The 23,793-nt window shown below is 31.9% G+C and overlaps 1 protein-coding gene across 2 annotated transcripts in view; it reads left to right on the plus strand.

Annotated features, from left to right (window-relative positions):
- The window catches only part of LOC139512612 (double-stranded RNA-specific editase 1-like), a 57,739-nt gene that overhangs the window by 22,480 nt on the left and 11,466 nt on the right, over positions 1-23,793 (plus strand). For both annotated transcript variants that reach the window (XM_071300353.1, XM_071300354.1), the window contains 2 exons: positions 20,477-21,310; positions 22,161-22,832. In XM_071300353.1, the coding sequence (XP_071156454.1) occupies positions 20,477-21,310; positions 22,161-22,832 (1,506 nt within the window). The remainder of the gene's footprint in view (positions 1-20,476; positions 21,311-22,160; positions 22,833-23,793) is intronic.

Here is a 23,793-nt window from a genome sequence, read left to right on the forward strand (position 1 = left end):
TATTACGAGAACAGAATAAAATGAAAACTCAAAAAGTATTGAAAATAGTAGGGTTGGTGCTTATGCAAGATGCAAATTTAATTAAGATTGAGGACTGTGGATACAATGTAAAACATGATCGAAATTTGCAAAAAAAGAAGTTGTTAAAATGTTTAATGACTCTATCATTCTGTCGAGGTTATTGGCACAGAGGGTTTTTTCTGTTTGACAACAAAAAGTGACAACCATGTACAAATCTAAGGGCTTGCTGCATTGTATCATAAATCTAATTTAAAGTACGTATTTTTGGCGACTTTTTGAACTCAATATGAGTCATAAATCTAACAAGTTCGTGCTTGTGTCAATTTCTTTGAACCAGTCATGGTAATGTACCAATTTGTTCCACGATTCTCGCGCATTGGATATCGTTCACAGTCCAAATTTCCTGACACAAAGTCATTCCATAAATAAAAAATCCAGAAATATGAGACATACCGCGATTTGCGTTCTTAGACACAGTGTCGTTTTTACTAGTTACTCTTCTCGTTATTAATCTCTATTCTCGGTAGATTATGTTGTCATCCTAGGGCAGCAGAACATGTCGACTTAATAATTTTGGATAGATTACTCTAAGAAACATACATTTTGTGTATGAAAACCGAATTTGAAACAGGAAGTTTGGAATGAAACGAAATTATCAACGATTTCCGGTAACGGAAATGAACAAACTCCGAAAATCGTATTTTTTTTTAAATAAAAAAAATCGGGGCGGGACGATTTCAGAGGGGCGGGCGGGGATGAAAATCTATCAATTAATTTTAATTGGCCTTAATAGGTCATCTTTATTGAGAAAAATCATGTTAACAGATTGATGTGTTATTCTGTGATAATTAAACCTTTCTTGTAAGATCAACCTATGTTCTTCCACTGTTATGAAACCAATTCATTTAGATCCTCAAATTTTTTAGGTCAGTATCATTTTTTTCTACAGGTCAAACTTTATATGTCTCCATCCTGTTATATGTTGCATGGCTATACAAGATATTAGTCAATAACTACAACAATACATGTATAGAAATAAGGAGATGTGGTATGATTGCCAATGAGACAATACTATCCACCAGAGTTCAAATACAGTTTAGTATCCATGTCTTCACAATGAATGTAATAAGGACATCATAGAAAAGCTGATTGAAAGGATTAATTTTCATACATTCTGCAGACTTATGAATAAAGATTGAATACAAAAGAGACCTTTACCAATTATTAGTAATACTTTTCATAGGTTCTTCAAGGTGCTGTGTGAAGGGCAGTGAATTCAAGCTGCAACTTGAAAATGAGGATCATGTAATGTTGGACAGGGATAGAAATTTGTCCTGAAATAAGTCACTTCTGGACCACTCTGAGAGTTATGACAAGTGTTCTTTAACATGCAGAGAGGGGTACTATCTGTACATGAGCATTGAGGCATACAAAACTGACTGCACATAACTGCACATTTATAGAATCCTCACAGCCAAAAAGGTCTTACTACATGTTGAAAGAAGACAAATGTATAAATGTATTTCTATACCCTTAGTAGTCAACCCTTGGGTTTGTGAATTTTATATAGAGAGCATTTGATACAGAGCTGAATGATTTACTACAGTGTTAGTCTGTATGAACTACATCTTTCTTAAAAACTTTGCTCTTACAAGTTACATGTTTTCATGTAGTAGTTATGATTTAATTTTACAAAAAAAATCATAGATTACATGTTAAAGCAAAATATGAACAAATCTCTTCCCTTAGGTGTCATTAAAAATCTGCCCACACCAATGATTTCAGCCCCTTGAACTTGTAGTGAAGTGTAAGCTTTTGTTTTGTGTTTAAGGCTTCACTGTGACATGGAGATGAAGAACATCAATATACTAGTAAATTTTCCTTTTCATTTTAACATAAACAAAATAAAGATAAAGTTGAAATTAAAATCTGCTCAATTGAGAAGATATTCAAACTCTTCGCTAAAAGGAGACATTGAGGTCAAGTAAGATTCTTGTAGAACAAGTGACAATGAATTATGATGTTCCGAGTTATGATCAGTTATCATTAGATAATATGAGAGAATATGAGATTGATAATTTGTTTTCATGGGACGTGGGTTGTACAAATTATAACGATTTTGCAAGTTAATTTTTCTACACTGATGTTTAAAAGATGTTTTCAGATAAAGTAACCAACTCATGCAAATCTGGTGTTTTATTTTTTTCAGTATAGATTTCTTTTTTGTCCGATTTGTTTTCTAAAGTTTTAAAAACTTTCAAAAGTTGAAAATATGGAAGCAAGGATTTGTATAGTATGACTTACTATACAAATCCTTGATGGAAGGTAGAATCCATATAATTCAAGAGTGGAAACTCCATAAGAAATGCTATTTTTATTCAACTGTTCATATGGAACCAAATAAACTAATCAGAGTGTAAATGTCTGTGCCATATAATACACTGGAATGTTTATATCCAAACAGTAATAAAATTGAACACTTGATAAACCTATTGTTTGTTGTTGATCATTTAATCTTCTCTTTTGTCAAAGATTATAGGTCTGATACAATTTAAATGCTTAATACCAGGCATTCAGTGGATCTATCATTCTTCCAATTGTTTAATACCTTGTACTTTAAACACCGAACTAGTACTTAAAGTGTAAACTAAGTTGAAAACACATGTTGTATCTGCATGAACAAGGACATTCAAATTTCTATAAGGACTGTGAAATAGAGGACGATTGCATCTGCTGGATCAATATCAGCTGTGTGTTTTACTGTACCTTTTGTCAGTATAATAGGATAAACTGCTGTAGAATGTTCTGATGAAAAAGTTCTGTTTGTGATACCCACATAATTTCAGTTTATTATGGATTAATTCATAGTGGTGAGAATATTCAATTTTATTTTATTTTTCACATTTTGAAAAAATATGTTAAGATATTTCAAAAAATTGGTTTAGTTTTTTGCTTTTGCTTGGTTCGATTTATTTTATAAACCTTAAAGAAAAATGAAATGTAAAGCAATACAACTTAATACAAAACAATGGAAAATGTCATTAGCTGTAAAAATAAAATTGTATATACAGTAGTAAAGAGGCGTTTCTTAGTTTCTATTTAACCTTTTAATGTATAACCCAGGTGGTATAGTGTATTTATGTTTTAGCTGATTTTAGAGTGCAGAGAACAACAAATAACTTTGCTTTATCAAAAACATATACCTTAGATATATGTTGCATAATCATTAAAGATTACTAGGGGAAAAGTATAAATAGAATTGCATAACATTTATGATGAAACAGTTGTCTGATAAAATACAGTAAGTGTCCTTTTTTTCAGTTGCTTTAAGAAAAATAATAGATTTTTTGGGTGGGAAAGGGTCATTGTATTGAGGTTTGATATCAAATCTGGTCTTGTGAGGCCTAGGGTTCCTGATTAATTGCAAATGCTATAATTTAAATTTTTACGATAGATTACTCAGCATTTTCATGAAGTTAATGACCTCCAAAATTTGTCTGAAGGAAATAAATATTGATATGACGGTTATTGTGTTACTAATATGTTATAATCTTTTCTGATTAACATTTTCCCACCTTAAGATATGGTGTTTGGCTTCATCAAATAATTTTTAGCTGATTTTCACCATTAGTTGAGGAGATATTCAGTGATAAGCAAATAGTTTCATTTTCTATTTATTAAGTTCTAAACCACTATGTAATTTATGCTTAAACTGGTTTTAAATTAATTTATTAGAGATGTATAACCTTCAAAGTAAAACTCTTAAAAAGGACATTATTGAAACTGTAAGCTGAAATGAACTCCTAAAACTCATCATTTATCTAAAAACAGTATATCTGACATGGAAAAAATAACCAAAAAAGAGTTTTATAGAACATTTTGTGTATTTGCAATATTGGCAATTTGGATGTAATAAAAATGAAGTTCTCTTGTGAACACTGCCTTATAAGTGGGTGAGACTACTGAAGTAAACGAGAGAAAAAAAAAGATTTATTGAACATGCTCAAACAGAATGTGCTACTTTAAAACAATTGATTTTCTTAAGCTTCATTCAGTTAGTTCAACAAAGCTTTGTTTATGAATTTGAATACCTGCTAATCATTTGTAAAGTTACATTTAAATTGAGCGGGTTTGGTATATTGTGTATTTTAATTTACCAAGTTAGATCTTGATAAAGACATGTGAGTAACATATGTTTGGACAACTTCCCTTTGTGTTCTATATGTGACAGATGGTCATATCAATTTAAGGTCTTTTAAAAGTGTACATTGCACCAAGTTTAACATAATAATATATTCAGACAATTTCGTTCCTTTCTGATACAAAATAGTTCTTGAAAATGACTTGACTAGTACAAATTTTTGTTTGAAGCATGCCTTTGGGTGCCTGATTTTCTTGCTGTGTTGAAGACCCATTGGTGGCTTTGGGCTGCTTTTTACTCTTTGGTTGGGTTGTTGTCTATTTGACACATTCACCATTTCCATTCTTAATTTGATTGTAAGGCTCTTTTATTATTATCTTTTAAAAATTATCAAAGGATAGCCAAGGTGAAATTCAAAGAGATGACAATCTTTCATTTTAAGACCCACTAACGTCATGCTATTGAAATTATGAATGAAATGCATTTTTTCCTATTTTTATCAACTTTTGGCCTGATAGCAAGAAGTGTTAAGGGCATTATGTTTTCGGTCTGTCTGTTTCTGTACATCTGTCCTGCTTCAGGTTGGAGTTTTTGGTCGAAGAAGTTTTTGATGAAGTTGAAGTCCAATCAACTTTAAACTTAGTACACATTTTTCCTATGAAATGTTCTTTCTAATTTTGATGCCAAATTAGAATTTTTACTCCCAATTTCATGGTCCACTGAACATAGAAAATGATATTAGAGTGGGGCATCTGTCAGTGTACTATGGACACATTCTGCTTTATATATGAAAAATAAATAAATTGTTTGCACCAAGAACTAAAAACACAACAAGAATGTTTTCTGTTATGGGTTCAATGCATGAAATATTTGCCACTGAACATTAAGCAACCAACAATCAATGTTCTAAGTTAAAAATATTGAATTGGTACACATCTCTTTGAGTGATTGGCACATAGAAAACTATGTACAACTGTTTGAACCCACAACTATTCTAATTATAAAGTGTACATGGTGTAAGCAGAAAGCCAGCTGGATATAACCAGCATTATATTTTATTTGCCAATGATTTTGGACCTTCGATTTCTGTTATAATTCCATTTGCTAGCTCCTATTGACTTATGATTCTTCATCGGTCAATGAAGTTTGCTTTTGATGGTGATTTATCCATTCAAGTGACAGTTTTGTTGACTGGTATTGAAATATTGTCTGAAAAGTTTCAAACTTTTGTCAATAAGTAGATGATTTAGAGTAGTAACTATTGATTGCCAATCAGTTTTACTAAATCTTATTGACTGTTTTAAAGGCAGAATCGAAGAATCAAATGATAATTTATATTTAGATACTGAAGTTAAGTACATTTTTAACCTTTAAAAGATAGTAAATCAATGAAGATGCAGATTTATTTGAAAACTGTGATCTGGTTTGATGATATAATGCTGATTTTAGTAATTTAAAGTTGGACACACATTATCTACCATCTTATTTTTCAGAGAGCAATTTATTTTCGCCATTTTTGCGAGTAGAAAAATAACGCAAATATAAATTGTCATGAATATGTAAAATTAGATCATTCCTTATTCAACTTCTTCAAGTAAACTGATTTGAAAATCACAAAATCACAATGCCACGAAAAGGGATACAAAGGGTTTAACATGAAATAAAGTATCCGTTGGTGTATCTGTTGGTTTATTAGTGAGTACATCATTCTTCTACCTGTCTTCATGAAAGTCCCTAACCAATTGCTTCATACTTCAAATAATATATGCACATTTCCAAAAGTTCTTTAGGAAACTGTATCAAGAAAAATAGAGAAGGTCGCAAAATAAAGGGACTACTATATATCCTGTAGTAGATGTAACAGAATAAACCAAGTCGTTTGTAATTAGTCAATGTTAAATTTTTTTGTTAGTTTATCAGATACTTCAAGCAAAAGGTCAAAGATATTTGATGCATAGAATGATAATGTAAGGCAAAAACTATAGATGAAAGAGAAAACAGAAAAAAATAACTAGCATTATAAGATCTACAAAAACAAGATTTTAGTCAGGAATTATATTGTAGCTGGTTTACAATTTTAAAAATTTGCCATTGATGAAGATTGCTAGATTCCAGAAAGCAACACAAAAAGGTCTTGTTCTTTAGAGCCTCTAGTGTAATTTTGAACTATTTTTGTAAGTCTTCCATAATATCATATTTATCACTACTGTTCATTTCGTTATAAGAATATTGATGAAAGTAAAACATTTCCATTTTGATATGTTTGATGTTTTGAAGTCAGATTTGAACTGAAATAGTTGTGTGAATGGCATGTTTATTTTCTACAGTAATGAATTTATTATCAAGCTTTTGATCTAAAGGTGCCTTCTATCTGACATGTATTGATGAAGATGAAGCTCAATGAAGATACATATAGACAAACAATACATCAACTGAAACATAACATTTGCTTCACATTCTTCTGAAGGTCATAACTACTGTGAAATATTGACACAGTGAACATATATGCATGTTACCAGGAAAGCAAGATATGTTGTATTTTATGTATTTCTGTGATATTGATATTATTCCCCTCTTTAGTGAGCTATTGTCAACAATTGTCATTTTCATGTTTTGTCTATCAGCGATCTTGACTCTCTGAGGCTTGTGGTCTGAAACATTGGTGGTTTCCTGTTAGCATAGTCACCTCCAGTGCAGGTCAAAGTCAATGATTTGATCCCCTGCTCTTATATATTGGGAGTCTACTGTGGCTAAAGGCATGTTACAATGTACCTTAACTATGAATTAAACTCATACAGCTGTTATAGTTCCTAATTTGCTGAAATGCATGTAATATTTGTCACTAGGGTAATTAAACACCATTTTATCCACTGAAACAAGTCAAGGGTCAAATGGTCAGTGCTGAATGAGAGCTATATCTAAGAACAGTTAAGAATCTAAAAAGTGTTTTTTTTTTTCATTTTTGTGGGGTGTGTTTTTTTTTCCTTCTTACAAATAAATCTATTTATTTTACACTTACTGCAATATCATATAAACATCATTTAATAGATAAAAAAGATTGAAGTAGGAAGTTAACTGCTAATGTTTGCTATCTGAAAATTTGATAATTATCTTTGGATGAGCAATGAAGTATTCTAAAGTGGTGAAAGATACATCTTTTGATGTATTTAAGATTCCTTTATACAACTTAGATCTGTTTCAATATAATATTGTGATGTTTGAGTGCTTGTGTTGATTAAATGTGGAGACAAAAAATTACTGACTTCATGTAATGTTTTGAAAATGAGCTAGCAGATTAGATTTATCAGAGTAGGTATAATTAAACACTACAGGGGTGCAGAGTAAATGTTTAGGTAGATATTTTGATGCTATAAAGAAAACAATAATTCATTTGTGGATTTTTCAGCTAGATAATGTATGGCTGATAGATTAGGTATTGAGTAGTACACTGGGCTTGCATCTGACATTGTTTAACATTACATATGTTCTGAATTCTTGATTTTTTCTGGAAATTTTCTAAAACAAATAAAGATTATTATCTTAGTTTCACATAAACACAAGCCAAAAGATCAAATCACCTTGTAGATGAGTATAAAACACATTGAAGATAAATCAATTACGAAATGCATTTATTTTCAGTTCTCTGGGTTTTAACTTTTACAAATTATCTATTCTATTTTAAATTTGATTTATTTTCTCAAGCCAAAATGATGAAAAATACCTACATACAAGGGAAATAAGATAATGTATTTTTAAGCCCCTTTGCATTGTCATCTGTCTTAGACTATTGATGAAACAATATTCATCAACATTTTAATTTTCTCCAGACTGAAAACAAATAAGTGATGACAATACTTAAACAAGACTACATTTATTGTTGAACAGTATACAGGCTATAAGTTTGTCAGTAATGATCATTTGTTGCATTTCAAAAGTTCAAGGTATTCAATATTTAATGAAGTTGTAAAAGACTTAATAAGTACCCAGTTCAAATTAGTATTTTGTACATTTTTGGAATTACAGGTCTTGTTGATGGACATTTTTGAATGATTGGATTTTTTTTCTCCTCATCTGAACACTTGTATAAGATAAGAAACCTTAATACAAACATTAAAATCATATGGCATGAAATGGAAAACAATATGTCTAAGGGATATGTCTTGAAAAAAAGTTTTACTTAATTAACTCATTCGCCCCCAAGACATATTTGGGAAATCAGGCATTTTCGAAAATTTGCAAACATATGCAAATTATATGCAAATGAGCAAACTCCTGATGCTGCAACTGATGCTCATCTATTAAACTACTTATTGGGATTTGGGGGCGGATGGCATGGGTGGGGGGTGGGGTGGGAGGTGCAATATTTTCTCGTGGGTTTGAACCCACCCCCAGTGAAAAATGGTAATTTTCCGTCTATTTTCCGATTTCAAAACGACCTTGAGAGGTGAACACCGACAAGACTGTGTTTTTTTGTCATTCAAGTATTACCCTACAGTTACAGTAGTCCATTCATGCTAGCTGGGAGTATATTGGACTTCAGTGTCTTGCTTGGGAATTATTATTGTCAAGTCAGGTCTGCCTAAATGTCCGTTTTTATGGATTTTTGACAAAACGGTGACCTAGATTTTACAGACTAGATTCCACCTATGTATGCATATACGATAATAGTTTTTACCAACAGTCACTTCCAGTTACGTAGTGGCCATCAAAAGATGCCCACCCCCACCTGATTTTGGCTACTTTTCATGTTTTTCCGATTTTGAATTCTTAAACGGCTTTCAAAGTGCCAAATTTTCATGAACAGACATCTGAGAAGAGTTGATGGACCATGAACTGCTTGGTTGAAGTCCCTGCTATCATGACAGTTCAGTTGGGGCAGTTCAAAAAAAGTATGGAGGGTCATACGGGCCATCAAATAATGGTTGTCGCCATCACGCCTACAGGCGGGATTGGGGGTTAAAGGGTTAAATCCATCACTGGTTTCTTCTGATTAATTGCTTTCCTTTACATGATTATCAGCTATGGAATTACTATGAAAAGACTGTAAGGAATATCCCACACATGATGACATGGTTCACAATGTTTACAGCATGTCTGATATGATATATTGCATTGTCTTCTAATTTGTATAACGGCAAAAAACTTGATTAAAAAATTGTTTGGCAGTTTTCCAAATCTTGTAAATTAGAGTGATCTGGTGCCATATAAATAATGTCAACTTTACAAAAATATAAGAAGCTGTGGGGTTTAAGTTAATGAGAAGTAAAATTGAGAATGGAAATGGGGAATGTGTCAAAGAGACAATAACCCGACCAAATAAAAAACAACAGCAGAGGGTCACCAACAGGTCTTCAATGTAGCGAGAAATTCCCGCACCCGGAGGCGTCCTTCAGCTGACCCCTAAACAAATATATACTAGTCCAGTGATAATGAACCCCATACTAATTTCCAAATTGTACACAAGAAACTAAAATTAAAATAATACAAGACTAACAAAGGCCAGAGGCTCCTGACTTGGACAGGCGCAAAAATGCGGCGGGGTTAAACATGTTTGTGAGATCTCAACCCTCCCCCTATACCTTTAACCAATGTAGAAAAGTAAACGCATAACAATACGCACATTAAAATTCAGTTTTAATAAAGACATACCAGCAACATAAATTACCCCAAAACATCTAGAGGGCATTATACAGTTGGAGTCCTAGACAATAGACCGGTCTTATATTTGTTTTTCGTTCATTTTTAGCTCACCTGGCCCGAAGGGCCAAGTGAGCTTTTCTCATCACTTGGCGTCTGTCGTCTGTCGTCCGTTGTCGTCGTCCGTCTTCGTCGTCGTTAACTTTTTACATTTTGAACTTCCTCTAGAGAACCACTGAATGGAATGAAACCAAACATGGCATGAATGTGCCTTATGAGGTGCTGATCAAGTGTTGTTACTTTGTAGCCGATCCATCATCCAAGATGGCCACCAGCGGGGGACTTAGTTTAACATAGGACCCTATGGGAAATGCATACAAATGACTTCTTCTAGAGAACCACAGAATGGAATGAAACTAAACATGGCATGAAGGTTCCTTATGAGGTGCTGACCAAGTGTTGTTACTTTGTAGCCGATCCATCATCTAAGATGGCCGCCAGAGGGGGACTTAGTTTAACATAGGACCCTGTGGGAAATGCATACAAATGACTTCTTCTAGAGAACCACTGAATGGAATGAAACTAAACATGACATGAATTTCCTTATGAGGTGCTGACCAAGTGTTGTTACTTTGTAGCCAATCTATCATCCAAGATGGCCGCCAGCAGGGGACTTAGTTTAGCATAGGACCCTATGGGAAATGCATACAAATGACTTCTTTTAGAGAACCACTGAATGGAATGAAACCAAACATGGCATGAAGGTTCCTTATGAGGTGCTGACCAAGTGTTGTTACTTTGTAGCCAATCCATCATCCAAGATGGTCGCCAGCGGGGGACTTAGTTTAACATAGGACCCTAAGGGAAAAGCATACAAATGACTTCTTCTAGAGAACCACTGAATGGAATGAAACCAAACATAGCATGAATGTTCCTTATGAGGTGCTGACCAAGTGTTGTTACTTTGGAACTGATCCATCATCCAAAACATCTGCTAGCGGGGGACTTAGTTTAACATAGGACCCTATGGGAAATGCATACACAAGTCTTCTTCTAGAGAACCACTGAATTGAATGAAACCAAACATAGCATGAATGTTCCTTTCCTTAGGAGGTGCTGGCCAAGTGTTGTTACTTTGTAGCCAAATTTTATCTTTTTTGATATGATTTCAAAAACCAAAGTAGAGTCAGGTGAGCGATACAGGCTCTTGAGAGCCTCTAGTTTTATATAAATAAGGCCGTTAGTTTTCTCGTTTGAATTGTTTTACATTGTTTTATCGGGGCCTTTTATAGCTGACTATGCAGTATGGGCTTTGCTCATTGTTGAAGGCCATATGGTGACCTATAGTTGTTAATGTCTGTGTCATTTTGGTCTCTTGTGGACAGTTGTCTCATTGGCAAACATTAGTTGCTGCCACATCTTCTTTATTATATTAATCATTCCTGATTTTAAACAAAATGTCAATAAACTTAACAGAAACTATCAAAGATCTGACATCAGCAAAAAATCTCTGCTTGGAATGCAAGAAATTTGTCACATTTTTTTTAGGACTAGATTAGAAAAGGCTTAAGCTCTTTAGACACTATTTGTGAAATAGTTGTTGGACTAAACTGTTAAAAAAAAATTTTCACGACTGTTTACCATTTTGTGCATAGTTTTAAGGCAATTGTTAGAATCATGTCTATATAAGATAACTTTTTTATCACTTCATTGCTATTTGGGTTTCAAGGAGATGTAAGTATAGATTCAGTCAAGTTAGTAATTTTCTTCAATGGAACACTTACTTGTCAAATATCTAGTTTTTTCATCAAATTTGGATAAGTTCAATGTATTCCTTTGATTCCTCAGTGAAAAAGTTCATTAATATGGCATTAACTTTTGTATAATGTTAGCATTCACAAAGTTGTAAAGATCTTTAATGACTGAAAATTGCCTTTTACATGGTATATTTAATAAGATGTTGCCCTGTATTGTATTGTGTTTTGAACAATACTGTTTCCAACTATTCTGTCCACACTTACTGATGATCTTCACTAAGTACACATATGGTGGTCCTATAGTACTATGCTCAGTGTAATCCTTCATTGATTGCTATTCATATATGGTGTAAATATTGTGGGTTTTATTTTCATGGTAATTTTTTTGAGATGATTTGATAAGGTCTTAATTGTGTGGTTCTTTGGAGGAAAACAAATGCCTGTTACAATATCATGTTGTTTTTGTTGGATTTTTTAGGGGATAAATCAATGTCCTACAAATTGCTTGCGAGAAAGTTATTGTCTTCTTTCAGCATTTATTACATTAAGTAAAACAATTATTCAAGCCTTCTTTGGCTTTTAAACTTCTAACTTCAAACATGGAATTCAGGTACTGGTAATAAAAAAATTGAGTTATTAGAAAAAATCAGAAAAACTGTGTAGTAAATTATGCAGTAAATTGATTTTACAATGTATAAAGATTCAATCAATATTGTGAAACTGAACGTTTCACTGATTTCAAAAGTAATCTAGGCTTTAGTTTGAATTTTTGGTACATGAAAGTCAAACTATTATTAATTTTCATGAAATATCATTTAACAGAAATCAAATGTCCACATAAAGAACTTCCTGTACTTTTAAAATAAAATTACCTGTATAAACTTTCTTCTTTGATTTGCTTGGAATATTTTTGTCCAGGAAATTTCATACTTTTTACAGTGCATATACAATGTATTATTTCTATAGTATATATCATAAGTATTAAAGGAGTAAACTTCAGTTAAAGATATTTGGCCCTATTATAAAGTTTAATGGTACAAGATAAAAAATATTTTAATTTGTCTTAAAGACATATTAGAAAGTTAAGGTAGCACAATACAAAGATTTTTTTACTTCCAATCACTAACCTTTGAAATGCTGTAACTTTCTTATGAATGCATAGAAAATAATAAAAGAGGTATATATAGATAGATAAAAGATTTATCTTTTAAATGAATGCAATATTTTTATTATGCAATCATTATGTAATCAATTATTATGTAATTAGTGGCAAAATCTGGGTACGTTCACTTGAATGAATTTAGCTCTATCATCTCTTTAACTATACTAAAAATTTTAACGAAATCTTAATCAACACATTTTGGGCTTCAAAAGGGTGTCTCAGATTGTCTCTATGGTATTCCATTCTCTCACAAATCTCTAATTAGTGTAAACATCCTAACCACATAAAAGAAGATAATGATTAATTAGGTGTAAAATTTGTTCTATACATTCTATCTAAAATCTGAGACACCCTTTTGTAGATAATGGCCATAGGAACAACATATAATAAAATCAACCCTCTAGGGATACCTATGCAGAAGCTAATTGCATTTGAAAGTGGAAATTTGGTGAAAATATCTTAGACACAGTTAACATTATAATTGGTTACATAATTAAAGCATAATACTAACATTGCATTTATTTGAAAGAGTAATCTGTTAGCTATCCAAAACTACCACTTTTATAAATTTTCAAGCTTTATTAAGAAAGTTACAGCATTTTAAAACTTGGGAGTTGGAGTTATAAAATCTTTGTATTGTGCTACCTTAAATAGAACTATTTTCGACAACGTTTTATTGTAAAGTGTTGATTTTTACATCCAAAATAGGTCAAAGTAAGAGATTTTGACGAAATTTTACAAAATTGGCTGTATTTCAACCAAATTTTAGACCAGGAAACATAGAGAGCTGGCATTGACAAACTAAATATTATATTCAAGTTAAACATGTAAAATGTATTTACAAACAAATTGTCTTCAAAGAACTTTTTTGTCGACGAATGCGCTCTGTGTTTCTTGTCCAAAAATCAATGGAAAACTCATGCATAGGCTGACTCGGGTTTCAAAATGCTATCTTATATTCAGGCATCATAGTCATAGATCAAATGTTTGTGCACTGATTCTGTGGGAATGCTATAGGAAGTTGAGAGAGAGAACCCTTGTCTATCAAATTAAATGGTTTCCCAAAAAAATGAGGAATTAAGTCATATTGTTATTTGGATTGAGAGTTGTCTCATTGGCACTGATATACCACATCTTCCCATATCTATATATGATTTTGTTTTTGGCAAATATGTTCTCACATATGAATCCTGCTTTATGTACCTGTTCCAAGACAACAACCCGTTTGTTTTTTGTTGTTGTTGATGGTTACTGTCTGCCCCATTTGTTTTGCATTAATTTGTTGCTGTATTGTCTAGTGCAAATCTTACGCTGCATTTTAAAATTTTCAGCAGGTCAAGATTTTTCACTGAAAATTTCTGAAACATAGATCAATAAAGGTAGAAGTTATTGTCCATGAAAGTTTGTTATTACTTATTACTCTTTAACTTATTACCTATATTGCAATGAAGGAAACAAATGATTATCTAAATGGCATATTTTTGACACCAGGGCAGCAGTTCAGTCTTCTTTGAGCTTCAATTTTTTGGTTTGAAGTATTGTACATCATTATAAATAAGAATTGCAGTAAATTAATTAAATTTTAAATGCACAATACATTGAAAATGTAAACCATGTACATGTATACATATATCTCCTCATGAAAAAGTTTCATATAAAGACTAGTGAAAAAAGATGTCTGAATCAATTTTGAATTACAGTTGATCAAACTGATTGATAAGTTGCAAATTTCAGCAGGTAGCAACACATTTTATACAAATGATATACTGCAAATAGCCCATGCACTGCAAACAGTTAATAATCATGCTACCACCTGCTTTACTGAGAAACCGACTATTTATTTTCCTAATCCAGAATATATTTATTTAAAGTTACACTACCTTAAACCCTTTGTATATAATCTCCAACTAATTCTTAATCTATCAGAACTGTCAGATTATAAAGGGGGTAACCTAATCAATTTACTCTCCGGAGAAATGTTCTTTAGAAATTCTTGAAGGGGCTAGGACGTTTTGTGTCGTTTCTATCGATTATTTTTTTTCATCTGCCTTACTGATAAGTTTTCATTAGTACTACACTGGTTATAGGGAACTCATATCAATATCTTATTATTAAAGGTAAGATCATAGATTCCATAGATTTAATTAATTAAAACACATTGGGAAGAATTTTATAGTGAATTTTTTATTTTCATTTTATAGCAAATATATATAGTTTTTAAGATAAAGGTAGTTTGTAAAGGTAATTAAAAAAAATCACTATGCTTAAATGCAATTCAAGTTTTTTTTTTTTCGTAAATCATATAAGAAAGCATAATTATAAAGATTTATATGTATGTCACAAGCTTATTATAAGCATGGTTGCACCAAGTGCAAAACCATTTTAACATTAGTGTGTTGATGTAGAGTGAGTGTGGATAAGTAGGTACCTCTTTTTACAATCAACTCCTACAGTTTTTCACCTAGATCCTTGAAACTTATTGATCGAGGAATTTTGTCCAAAGTAACAGACTTTGTAACTATGTTATTTTCAACTAAATAATCTATAGGCACTGTACTTATTTTGATTTAATCTGGGGAAAAAAACATCGCCTTCTATAGTGCTTAGTACAGATCCTTGAAAATCATTATTTAAAGGGAAATTCCGCGATTTTTTACTTATCATCTAATTATGTTCATCTTAACATAAAAAACACATTTGCAAAGTTTTAAATTTATATTCCTTCTAATAACGGAGAAAATCAAGTATTTGTAACTTTTTTGGTTGAATTCTCGAGTGGGTCGTGACGTATTAGCCCGATTCATTGAATTCTGGGAAAAAATAAAATCTGTTTAACTCTTATAGCTTATCGACAATATACGTAATTAAAAGCGCACAGCTGACGAATGGTCGAAGTTATTAACCACAATATAAGAATGAACGAAAATGAATATGCATATACCGTTTTGTATTGATTGAATTAAACTCCTATAAAATTATCTCTAGTAAATGTTTTTGAATAAATTTAATTAATTATTGTTGAGATTTTTTTCATAAAATATTTATTGAACTTTTTACTGATATTGAACTGAAAATATTTCAGTTCTATTAACCGTTAGTGTTTTGATAATCATTTCAATGCAACTAATGTGTGAGCAGAGTGTGTATATTATTTTGTAAAGGTCACTGTATATTTCTCGGCTTGAGGTCAATTCGTTTACCTTGTAGCTATTTAGCCGCAGGTGTGAGTTCAAGTGTACACAGGTATAAATGTTGTTATTTGGAAAGGATAAACAGAAAGGATTAGAAAGAGTATGCTGTCACGATGTTAATACACTAAGATTTAATACACGATGAGAATAAAGATACAATAATTAAATTGTGTAAATTAATTGAAAATAAAATTCAGATTCGTAATTCCGAAAGTGTATAAAAATAAAAGGAAACAATTTTTGATTACTTTCTTAGCGGCAATTGGCGTAAAGATTCAAATATGAAGCAAAAAATAGTAGTTTTAATCTTTTATGAAAACTAAATGCAATATTACCCAATTTGATATACCATTGTACATCTGTTTGATATCATTGACTTTACCGGAATTTCTTAACTTGTATTCAAATCTGGCTGTGTTTAAATGCTAATAAAACTATTGCAATTTTAAAGTTTTTAATTGACAAAAAAATACAACATACAACATGCATGATTTTTTTTTAGTTTCTTTTTAACATTTTATTCTTACATAATTAAATTCATTTGACAATCATTTACACAAACTTTTTGTGAAAAGAATATCAATTATCTAAGCTAAGGCATTATTTCTTTTGAGGATTTTTGAGGATTTTTTTTTAAATTCTATGATAATATTTGTGCAATGTTGAACATGATAGCCGTTATTAATCCAAATAAGTAATACAGTAGTTGTAATAAAAGTTATATTTTAGTCATGCATAACTGATATTGACGAATTTATAATAGTTCGTCCATACATCGTTGTTCTTGAAACAATCATTATTAGTATACATGTAAGTTTCCTGACGTATAAGAGCCATTGAGGATGAGCTCCAGAGAAATCAGACTAGTGGCGTTTCGTTCGTTTGTTTGTTGGGAAAGGAGAGGAAATGCAACCGCTTGTACAGATAAACGACAGAATTACCATACAAGCATTTATAGTCAACACAATCAGAAAGAGTTCCCATCGTTAGACGGGGAATATGAAGGCTTCCAAGAATGAACAAGTGACATGTCTAACTCTGAACAGTTAGAAAACAGACTATCGACATCGACCGCTTGTTCTTAATATTTGAAACTGTATGCATATATATACGTATACGTTTATGATATATATAGTGATGAGTTCTTGCGTCTGACAAAAACTAAATTCCTTCATGGTTATATCTTGCCATACGTTTATATTGGTTTGTAAGGTGATTACTCACAATCGTTATTTGAAAATCCTGTTTGTGAGATGTAGATTCATTTCAATACAGAAATTTCGTCTATATATTTCACAAGTGTATAACACGGAGAAGCTCTGAAGGTCCATTACTCCCATTTTGTTTGGGTGTGAACCATCGATGTTTACAGCAATATCACAGAATAAGATGATGATGGTAGAAAGAACTATGGGCGTCATGTGGCAAATATTACATGCAGATCGGACAATGAGTTGTCAATCTGTATGAAAAGATTTCGAATACAACCATATTATTGAGAAGGAATGTTTACATGCTATACTCTCGTACTAGTATTACAGGGTTCTTGTGGCGTTCACCTTAGACACACATCTTTTTAACGATGTTTAAAAAAAAGACAGAACCAATTTAATGTCATATTTCCCTATTTTTTAAATATAACTAAAAGTCTTTTATCTGACAAGAATACCCCTATTTAGCGAACAAGTAATTTATTCTTTTTTCTGTTATTGAATACCAAGAAAGAAAATAAATCCCGAAATTAATTTGAAACTTTGATACTCAAAAGTTTCCCAGCAAAATATTCACATTCCCTGGGGATAATTAGTGTTCGTCCAGTGGCATATATAACAATTGTGATGACGAATTACTTCCTTTGTTCGAGAACAATCTTATTGAAATATAAATATGTGATTTTACTAGGTCCACAGCTTCAATGAACCAAAGCAAAAGTTATACATCGACCTGTATTTAAATCAAATTGGTTCTCTTCTTCTTCTGGTATACAATAGTCTATCGACATTCGATGATTACATACTGTTGGCATACGTGGACTAGTCTATTTACAACACTTTTACCCCTATTTATTCAAAATATATGTTTTTTTCTTATGTTAAATGTATACATGTATATATTTTAAATTGCGCTATAGTTCCGTAACTTTCTATCCAGTCGTATAAACGAATCGTCGGCAAGTGCGTACATTTTTTTAAATCAATATTTCTGGTCTGTTCCAATCTGTCCTTCACTATTGACAATGACTATATATTACATTTCCCCAAATTCACCCTTGGAAAAAATATTTAAATAGATTTTAATTTCATCAAATCTTATTTTTTGGGTATTATTTATATGTTTATGAATTATATTCTTTACACCAGAAATGTTATTTATAAACAAGCGTATGAGTTTAGTAATGACAAGTAAGACAGAGTTGTATATTATTCATCTGATAGTTCAAAATGGAAAGTTATAAGTTATAAGTTATCAGCCGTGTACACTGATCAATACCTGCAGAAGTGAAACGATGCATGAACTTGCAAGCCCGACAGGAAATCGCTTGAATACCTGGACGTGTCACCTCACACCCCTCACAATACCTTTGGAAGTAATACCTTTAGCCATGCTGGTGATCAGATGAGGGAAGATCAAAATATATTTGTTTATTACTTTAAAGAATTATGAATAAATTAGATTTTCGAAAACAATTTTCACGGAACACTTTTTTATGATTTCAACTTTGACTTTTCACCTAATTCCAATATCAACAGTTTAAAAACAACAGACCATGGTAATTTAAAAAAAGTAAGAATATTTTTCGTATCAAGTTAGTTAGTCGGATAAAACAACCGTACGATTGACAAGATATCGACACGCAATTACGACTACATCGGTTACTGTAGTTTTGTTTCTTTGTGGTTTATAGACATATCGTTTTTATTAATCGGGAAAGAAGACAAAATGGCGGATCGCAGAGAATTGATACTCTAAATTTAAAATCGATGGTGATCGCTTATCTAGCGGAATAAAACTTTAATATCTATGAATTTGAGCATTTTTATACAGAATGAACATAATATCAATTTTTGATTTTTTTGCGAAGTTTCCCTTTAAAGATTTTTTCTTTGTTTATAAATTTTATATTGCGATATAATTAAAAATTGAGATATTCATCATTGTCCTTTCTTGATTATTTACAAGATATTCTGTGCAGTCTATTTTGAGTTTATGATCCATTTGTTTGTAATGATTATATGGAAGAAAAGCACAATAAACCGAAGGAAGGAAGCCAATAAAGTATTAGAATTTTGAAGAAAAAGAGCTTTTATTTATAATTACTATTTACAGAAATTAATAACAAATCAACAAATTTTGACCTTGCTGATTATTTCCATATATACATTACAAATTATGATGGGAAAATTGTTTTAACAAATAAGCCATACAGCATAGATATGAATTAAAGCTATTTATTACTGGTGCAATGCTAGTAACAAATAATTAACATCTATTTTGCAAACAGTATGACTGCCCTAACTTTACTCAGTGTAGATGAATTTATTAACAAGACCATGCTGATAGATTTCTTTCAACATGATAATAATACACAGATAATCATACTAATTTAATTTTGTTATCTACTTAAAACCATACCCTACAACTCCAAGAGAAATAAAAAACCTTTCCTTACAGTGATCAATATATAAAACCTATCTGAGATTATCAATAATTAATGAAGGAAAATCACTGAGAGGTGTAGAAAATTGATATATGAATTTCATTAGTTGATTCAAGTGTAACATGAGAAGTATGATCTGTCTGATTTAAGAGAAGGATATTTTCTTTCCTGGTGGCTATTCTTGTAGAAATTGTGTACTCTCATAGAAGTTGGACACTTCTGATTAAGGTCTTGAGTCTTGACATTGTATTGTGCTTGAAGCTTCTTAGTTTGGGGGGGGGGGGGGGGGGGGGCAAAATATTCTGTACATACCATACCATTGTCAAATTGGAAGTAATAAAACATTTAAATCAATATCATGATGAAAGGTGGAATTTTTCTAAAATGTCCTGCTTGTTCATACAGTCAACCTACATTTCAGAACCTAGCAAATATATTAATTGTTTGCTCTTGTCCTAAATATGCATGACAAATTTACACTGAATGTATTTAGCATGCAGCAATTTATCCATTAACCCTAGGTCAATTTCCTTACCTATCATAACACTTGATAGCCTTAAAAAAGTTCCCTAATTTCAGCATGATGTTAGTGGATACTGTTATGTTAGATTTTTTTTTCAGCACACGATTCATCAATTTGATTGTTACTTCTTTCCAAAATTTGTTTGATGTTTTACACTAGTTTATACACACTTTCATATACGGAAACTGTTGCTTTGTAGTCTCTTTTTTACAGATGTAAGGGTCGACAAAGTGCAAGAAAATGGAACTTTCTAAAGATAGTACCAAGTTCCAAAAGATTATGAAGTTTACTTCAAATTGAATTATGTTCAAGGATGATTTTAGTGATGAAGCCATTAATCAAATTAAAATCAGTAATAGTAATTGTTATTCTTCTATATTTTATAGATGTTTGTAAAGAAACTGAAGTAGAAAAAGAAGAAGTCAAGGAAGAAGAAGAAAAAGAAGGAGAAAAGGGAGAAGAAGAAATAGGAGAAGAGGACACTGAAAAACAAACGACAATGTTAGGAAAACGTACACATTCTGATGGGGCAGTTGTATCCCCTGTGGGCAAGAAAAAACGAAAAGCAAATGGCCCTGCACCTCCAAAAAATGCCCTAATGCAACTGAATGAACTAAAACCCGGACTTGAATTTAAATTTGTGTCTCAAACTGGACTTGTTCATGCACCTATATTTACTATGTCTGTAGAAGTTAATGGAATGGCTTATGAAGGAGCTAGTACAACTAAGAAAGCAGCAAAATTAATAGCTGCAGAAAAAGCTTTGAAATCATTTGTGCAATTTCCTAATGCATCTGATGCCCATAAAGTGTTAGGACCACAAATTCAGGGGACTGACTTCACATCTGATGTATCTATTGACCCACAAGATACAGTGTTCTTCAATAACTTTGAACAAGCAAATAATCAAAATGGCACACCTGTAGCAACAGTTCCTGTGAGTACAAATGGAGCTCTCAATGCCATTACTAAAAAATCAACAGTTCCAATCAACCCTGATGGTAAAAATCCTGTCATGATATTGAATGAATTACGACCAGGACTTAAGTATGAGTTTGTTAATGAACATGGTGAAAGTCATTCTAAAATGTTTACAATGAAAGTGGAAGTTGACAAGGAAGTTTTTGAAGGAACTGCACGAAACAAGAGAATAGCCAAAGCACGAGCAGCTGCTGCAGCTCTATTTAAAATTTATAAAATTGACACTTGTCAAGCACCAGGTATAAATTATATAATTAGTATCAAGATGGTCAATTTGATGTCTGTCCTCATTTGAGTGGTGAGCACTAAATTGTACATATGTAGAATTTAACATATTTAAAAGTGGTGAGCACTGAATTGTACATATAAAGCTGTGAGCACTAAATTGAACATATAAAGTGGTGTGCACTAAGTTGTACATTTAAAGCTGTGAGCACCTAAATTGTACATATAAAATATTGAACATATAAAGTGGTGAGCACTAAATTAAACAGATAAAGTGGTGAGCACTAAATTAAACAGATAAAGTGGTAAGCACTAAATTGAACAGATCTGTACTGTCAAAAAATTGAGAATACTAACAAAGTACAACAATTTTTAGCCACAAGCTAATAACTTTGATGTTTTCTTTTTTTTAAAATAAAATGTTTAGAAAAAATGCCAGTGAATTAGAAACCTGAGCACTTTATCCCTTTTTGGTATTATTGCCCTGAAAATCTGGAACTTCCCTTTCTTGATTGGATTGCAACTTATAGATCTATGGAAGATATAGTTCAGGAGAAGAAACCATTGATTATTTGGTCTAAATTTAAGGCTACTAATTACACTGAAAATAGATTTTTTTTTTAGAGTTGATTTTGGGATGATATCCCACTTTACACAGACATGTCAATAAAATAAGCAATCATAGAACATGTTTTTTTTCTTTTTTCAAACATATTTACCAGAATGGTTTCTCTCAATAAATGTGCAGTTTAAGTGGCATCAGTTGGCAGTGCCATCTTTTTTACTTGTTTTGTCCTTATTAGGTTAAAAATCATATATAATTTTTAAGATGATCCTTAATAAGAATATCTAATTTGATTTCAGACATGCAGCCGGTTCAAAGAGATGATGGTTCAGCAGAAATATCACACGAACTTGCCAATACTGTATCAAAACTTGTATTGCTAAAATTCAGTGATCTGACAAATAGTTTTACAACTCAGTATGCTAAACGTAAAGTATTAGCTGGTGTTGTCATGACGAGGGATGGTGATCCTGATTCAACACAAGTTATTTGTGTAACGACAGGGACTAAATGTATAAATGGTGAATTCATAAGTGAAAAGGGACAATCAGTGAATGATTGCCATGCTGAAATTCTAGCAAGGCGTTCTTTGCTAAACTTTTTATACTTTGAATTAGCAAAGTATTTATCACCAATTCAAGGTAATTTAGATACATCCGTGTTTGACAAGAGAGAGAATGGAGGATTCAGACTTAAAGAAGGAATCAAATTTCATTTATACATCAGCACGGCTCCTTGCGGTGATTCTAGAATTTTTTCACCACATGAGGCTAAAACAGGAGAGGAAGATCCTCATCCAAACAGAAAGGCAAGAGGACAATTGAGGACAAAAATAGAATCAGGGGAGGGCACCATTCCAGTAAAGCCGTCAGGTGTCACACAAACTTGGGATGGAATTTTACAGGGAGAAAGATTGTTGACAATGTCATGTAGTGATAAAGTAGCAAGGTGGAATGTATTAGGAGTACAAGGTTGGTTTTATCTGTAGAGTTCTTCAAAGCTAGAGTTCAATAAAGTTTTTTTAAAATATTTGGTTGTCAAAGAAATAACTTCTAACGATGATAAGCAAATGATGTAGAAGTTTAAACAACTATAGGTCACCATACAGCCTTCAATAATGAGTAAGAAAAATACCACAAAGTAAGCTATATTTGTCTATCTTCTTGTCTCGAAATGCAATATATGGAGTAAATGATGTCTTGTGTTATAGGGCATTCTGCTCTATTATCCAGACAGTTATGTTAAAAATGTTTCATTTGTTAAAATTCAGCATTGTCAGATTTTGAAGTAGGAAGGGAATTTGGGCCCTTTCCTCCATAATGACGCCTTTTGACGCCACCCCCTTTACTCCATAATGACGCCTTTTGACGCCTGTGTAGTACCTCAGTTGAAACGCTATGTCTCCAAAATGTCTGCATCAGACTTAAAAAAAATTGTATCTAATATGAAAAGGAGATTCGTGAGAATATCTGACTTGAATTTCATTGATGAAATATTAGTTTTCACAATGCATGAACACTTTAAACCTCATGATTTTTTTTTACTCAAAAAAATTCTATGCGAATCCAGTATGTAAAAAAAAAATATCCATGGAGTAAAGGGTTAACTTTAGGGGTTACAATTCAGTGACATGCTGCATTGCTTTATGACTTCCTGTATTTAAAAAAAAAGCATCATTCTGGTATATGAATTTCTAAATTATTTTTTTGGTTCCTCTACCGATTACTGTATACATGTATTCATTATTATTCATTGGATACCAATTATTCGTGGATTATGCAGTATTTTGAAAAACCACGAAATTAAATATCCACGAATATGCAAGTCTTCATCAATCCACGAAAATTGGTACCCACGAAAATAAATGAATAGATATAGGAAGATGTGGTGGGAGTGCCATTAATATAATTTTATATACTACTTTTACTAAAA

This window comes from Mytilus edulis, chromosome 2, assembly GCF_963676685.1.
Source record: "Mytilus edulis chromosome 2, xbMytEdul2.2, whole genome shotgun sequence".
Lineage (NCBI taxonomy): Eukaryota > Metazoa > Mollusca > Bivalvia > Mytilida > Mytilidae > Mytilus > Mytilus edulis.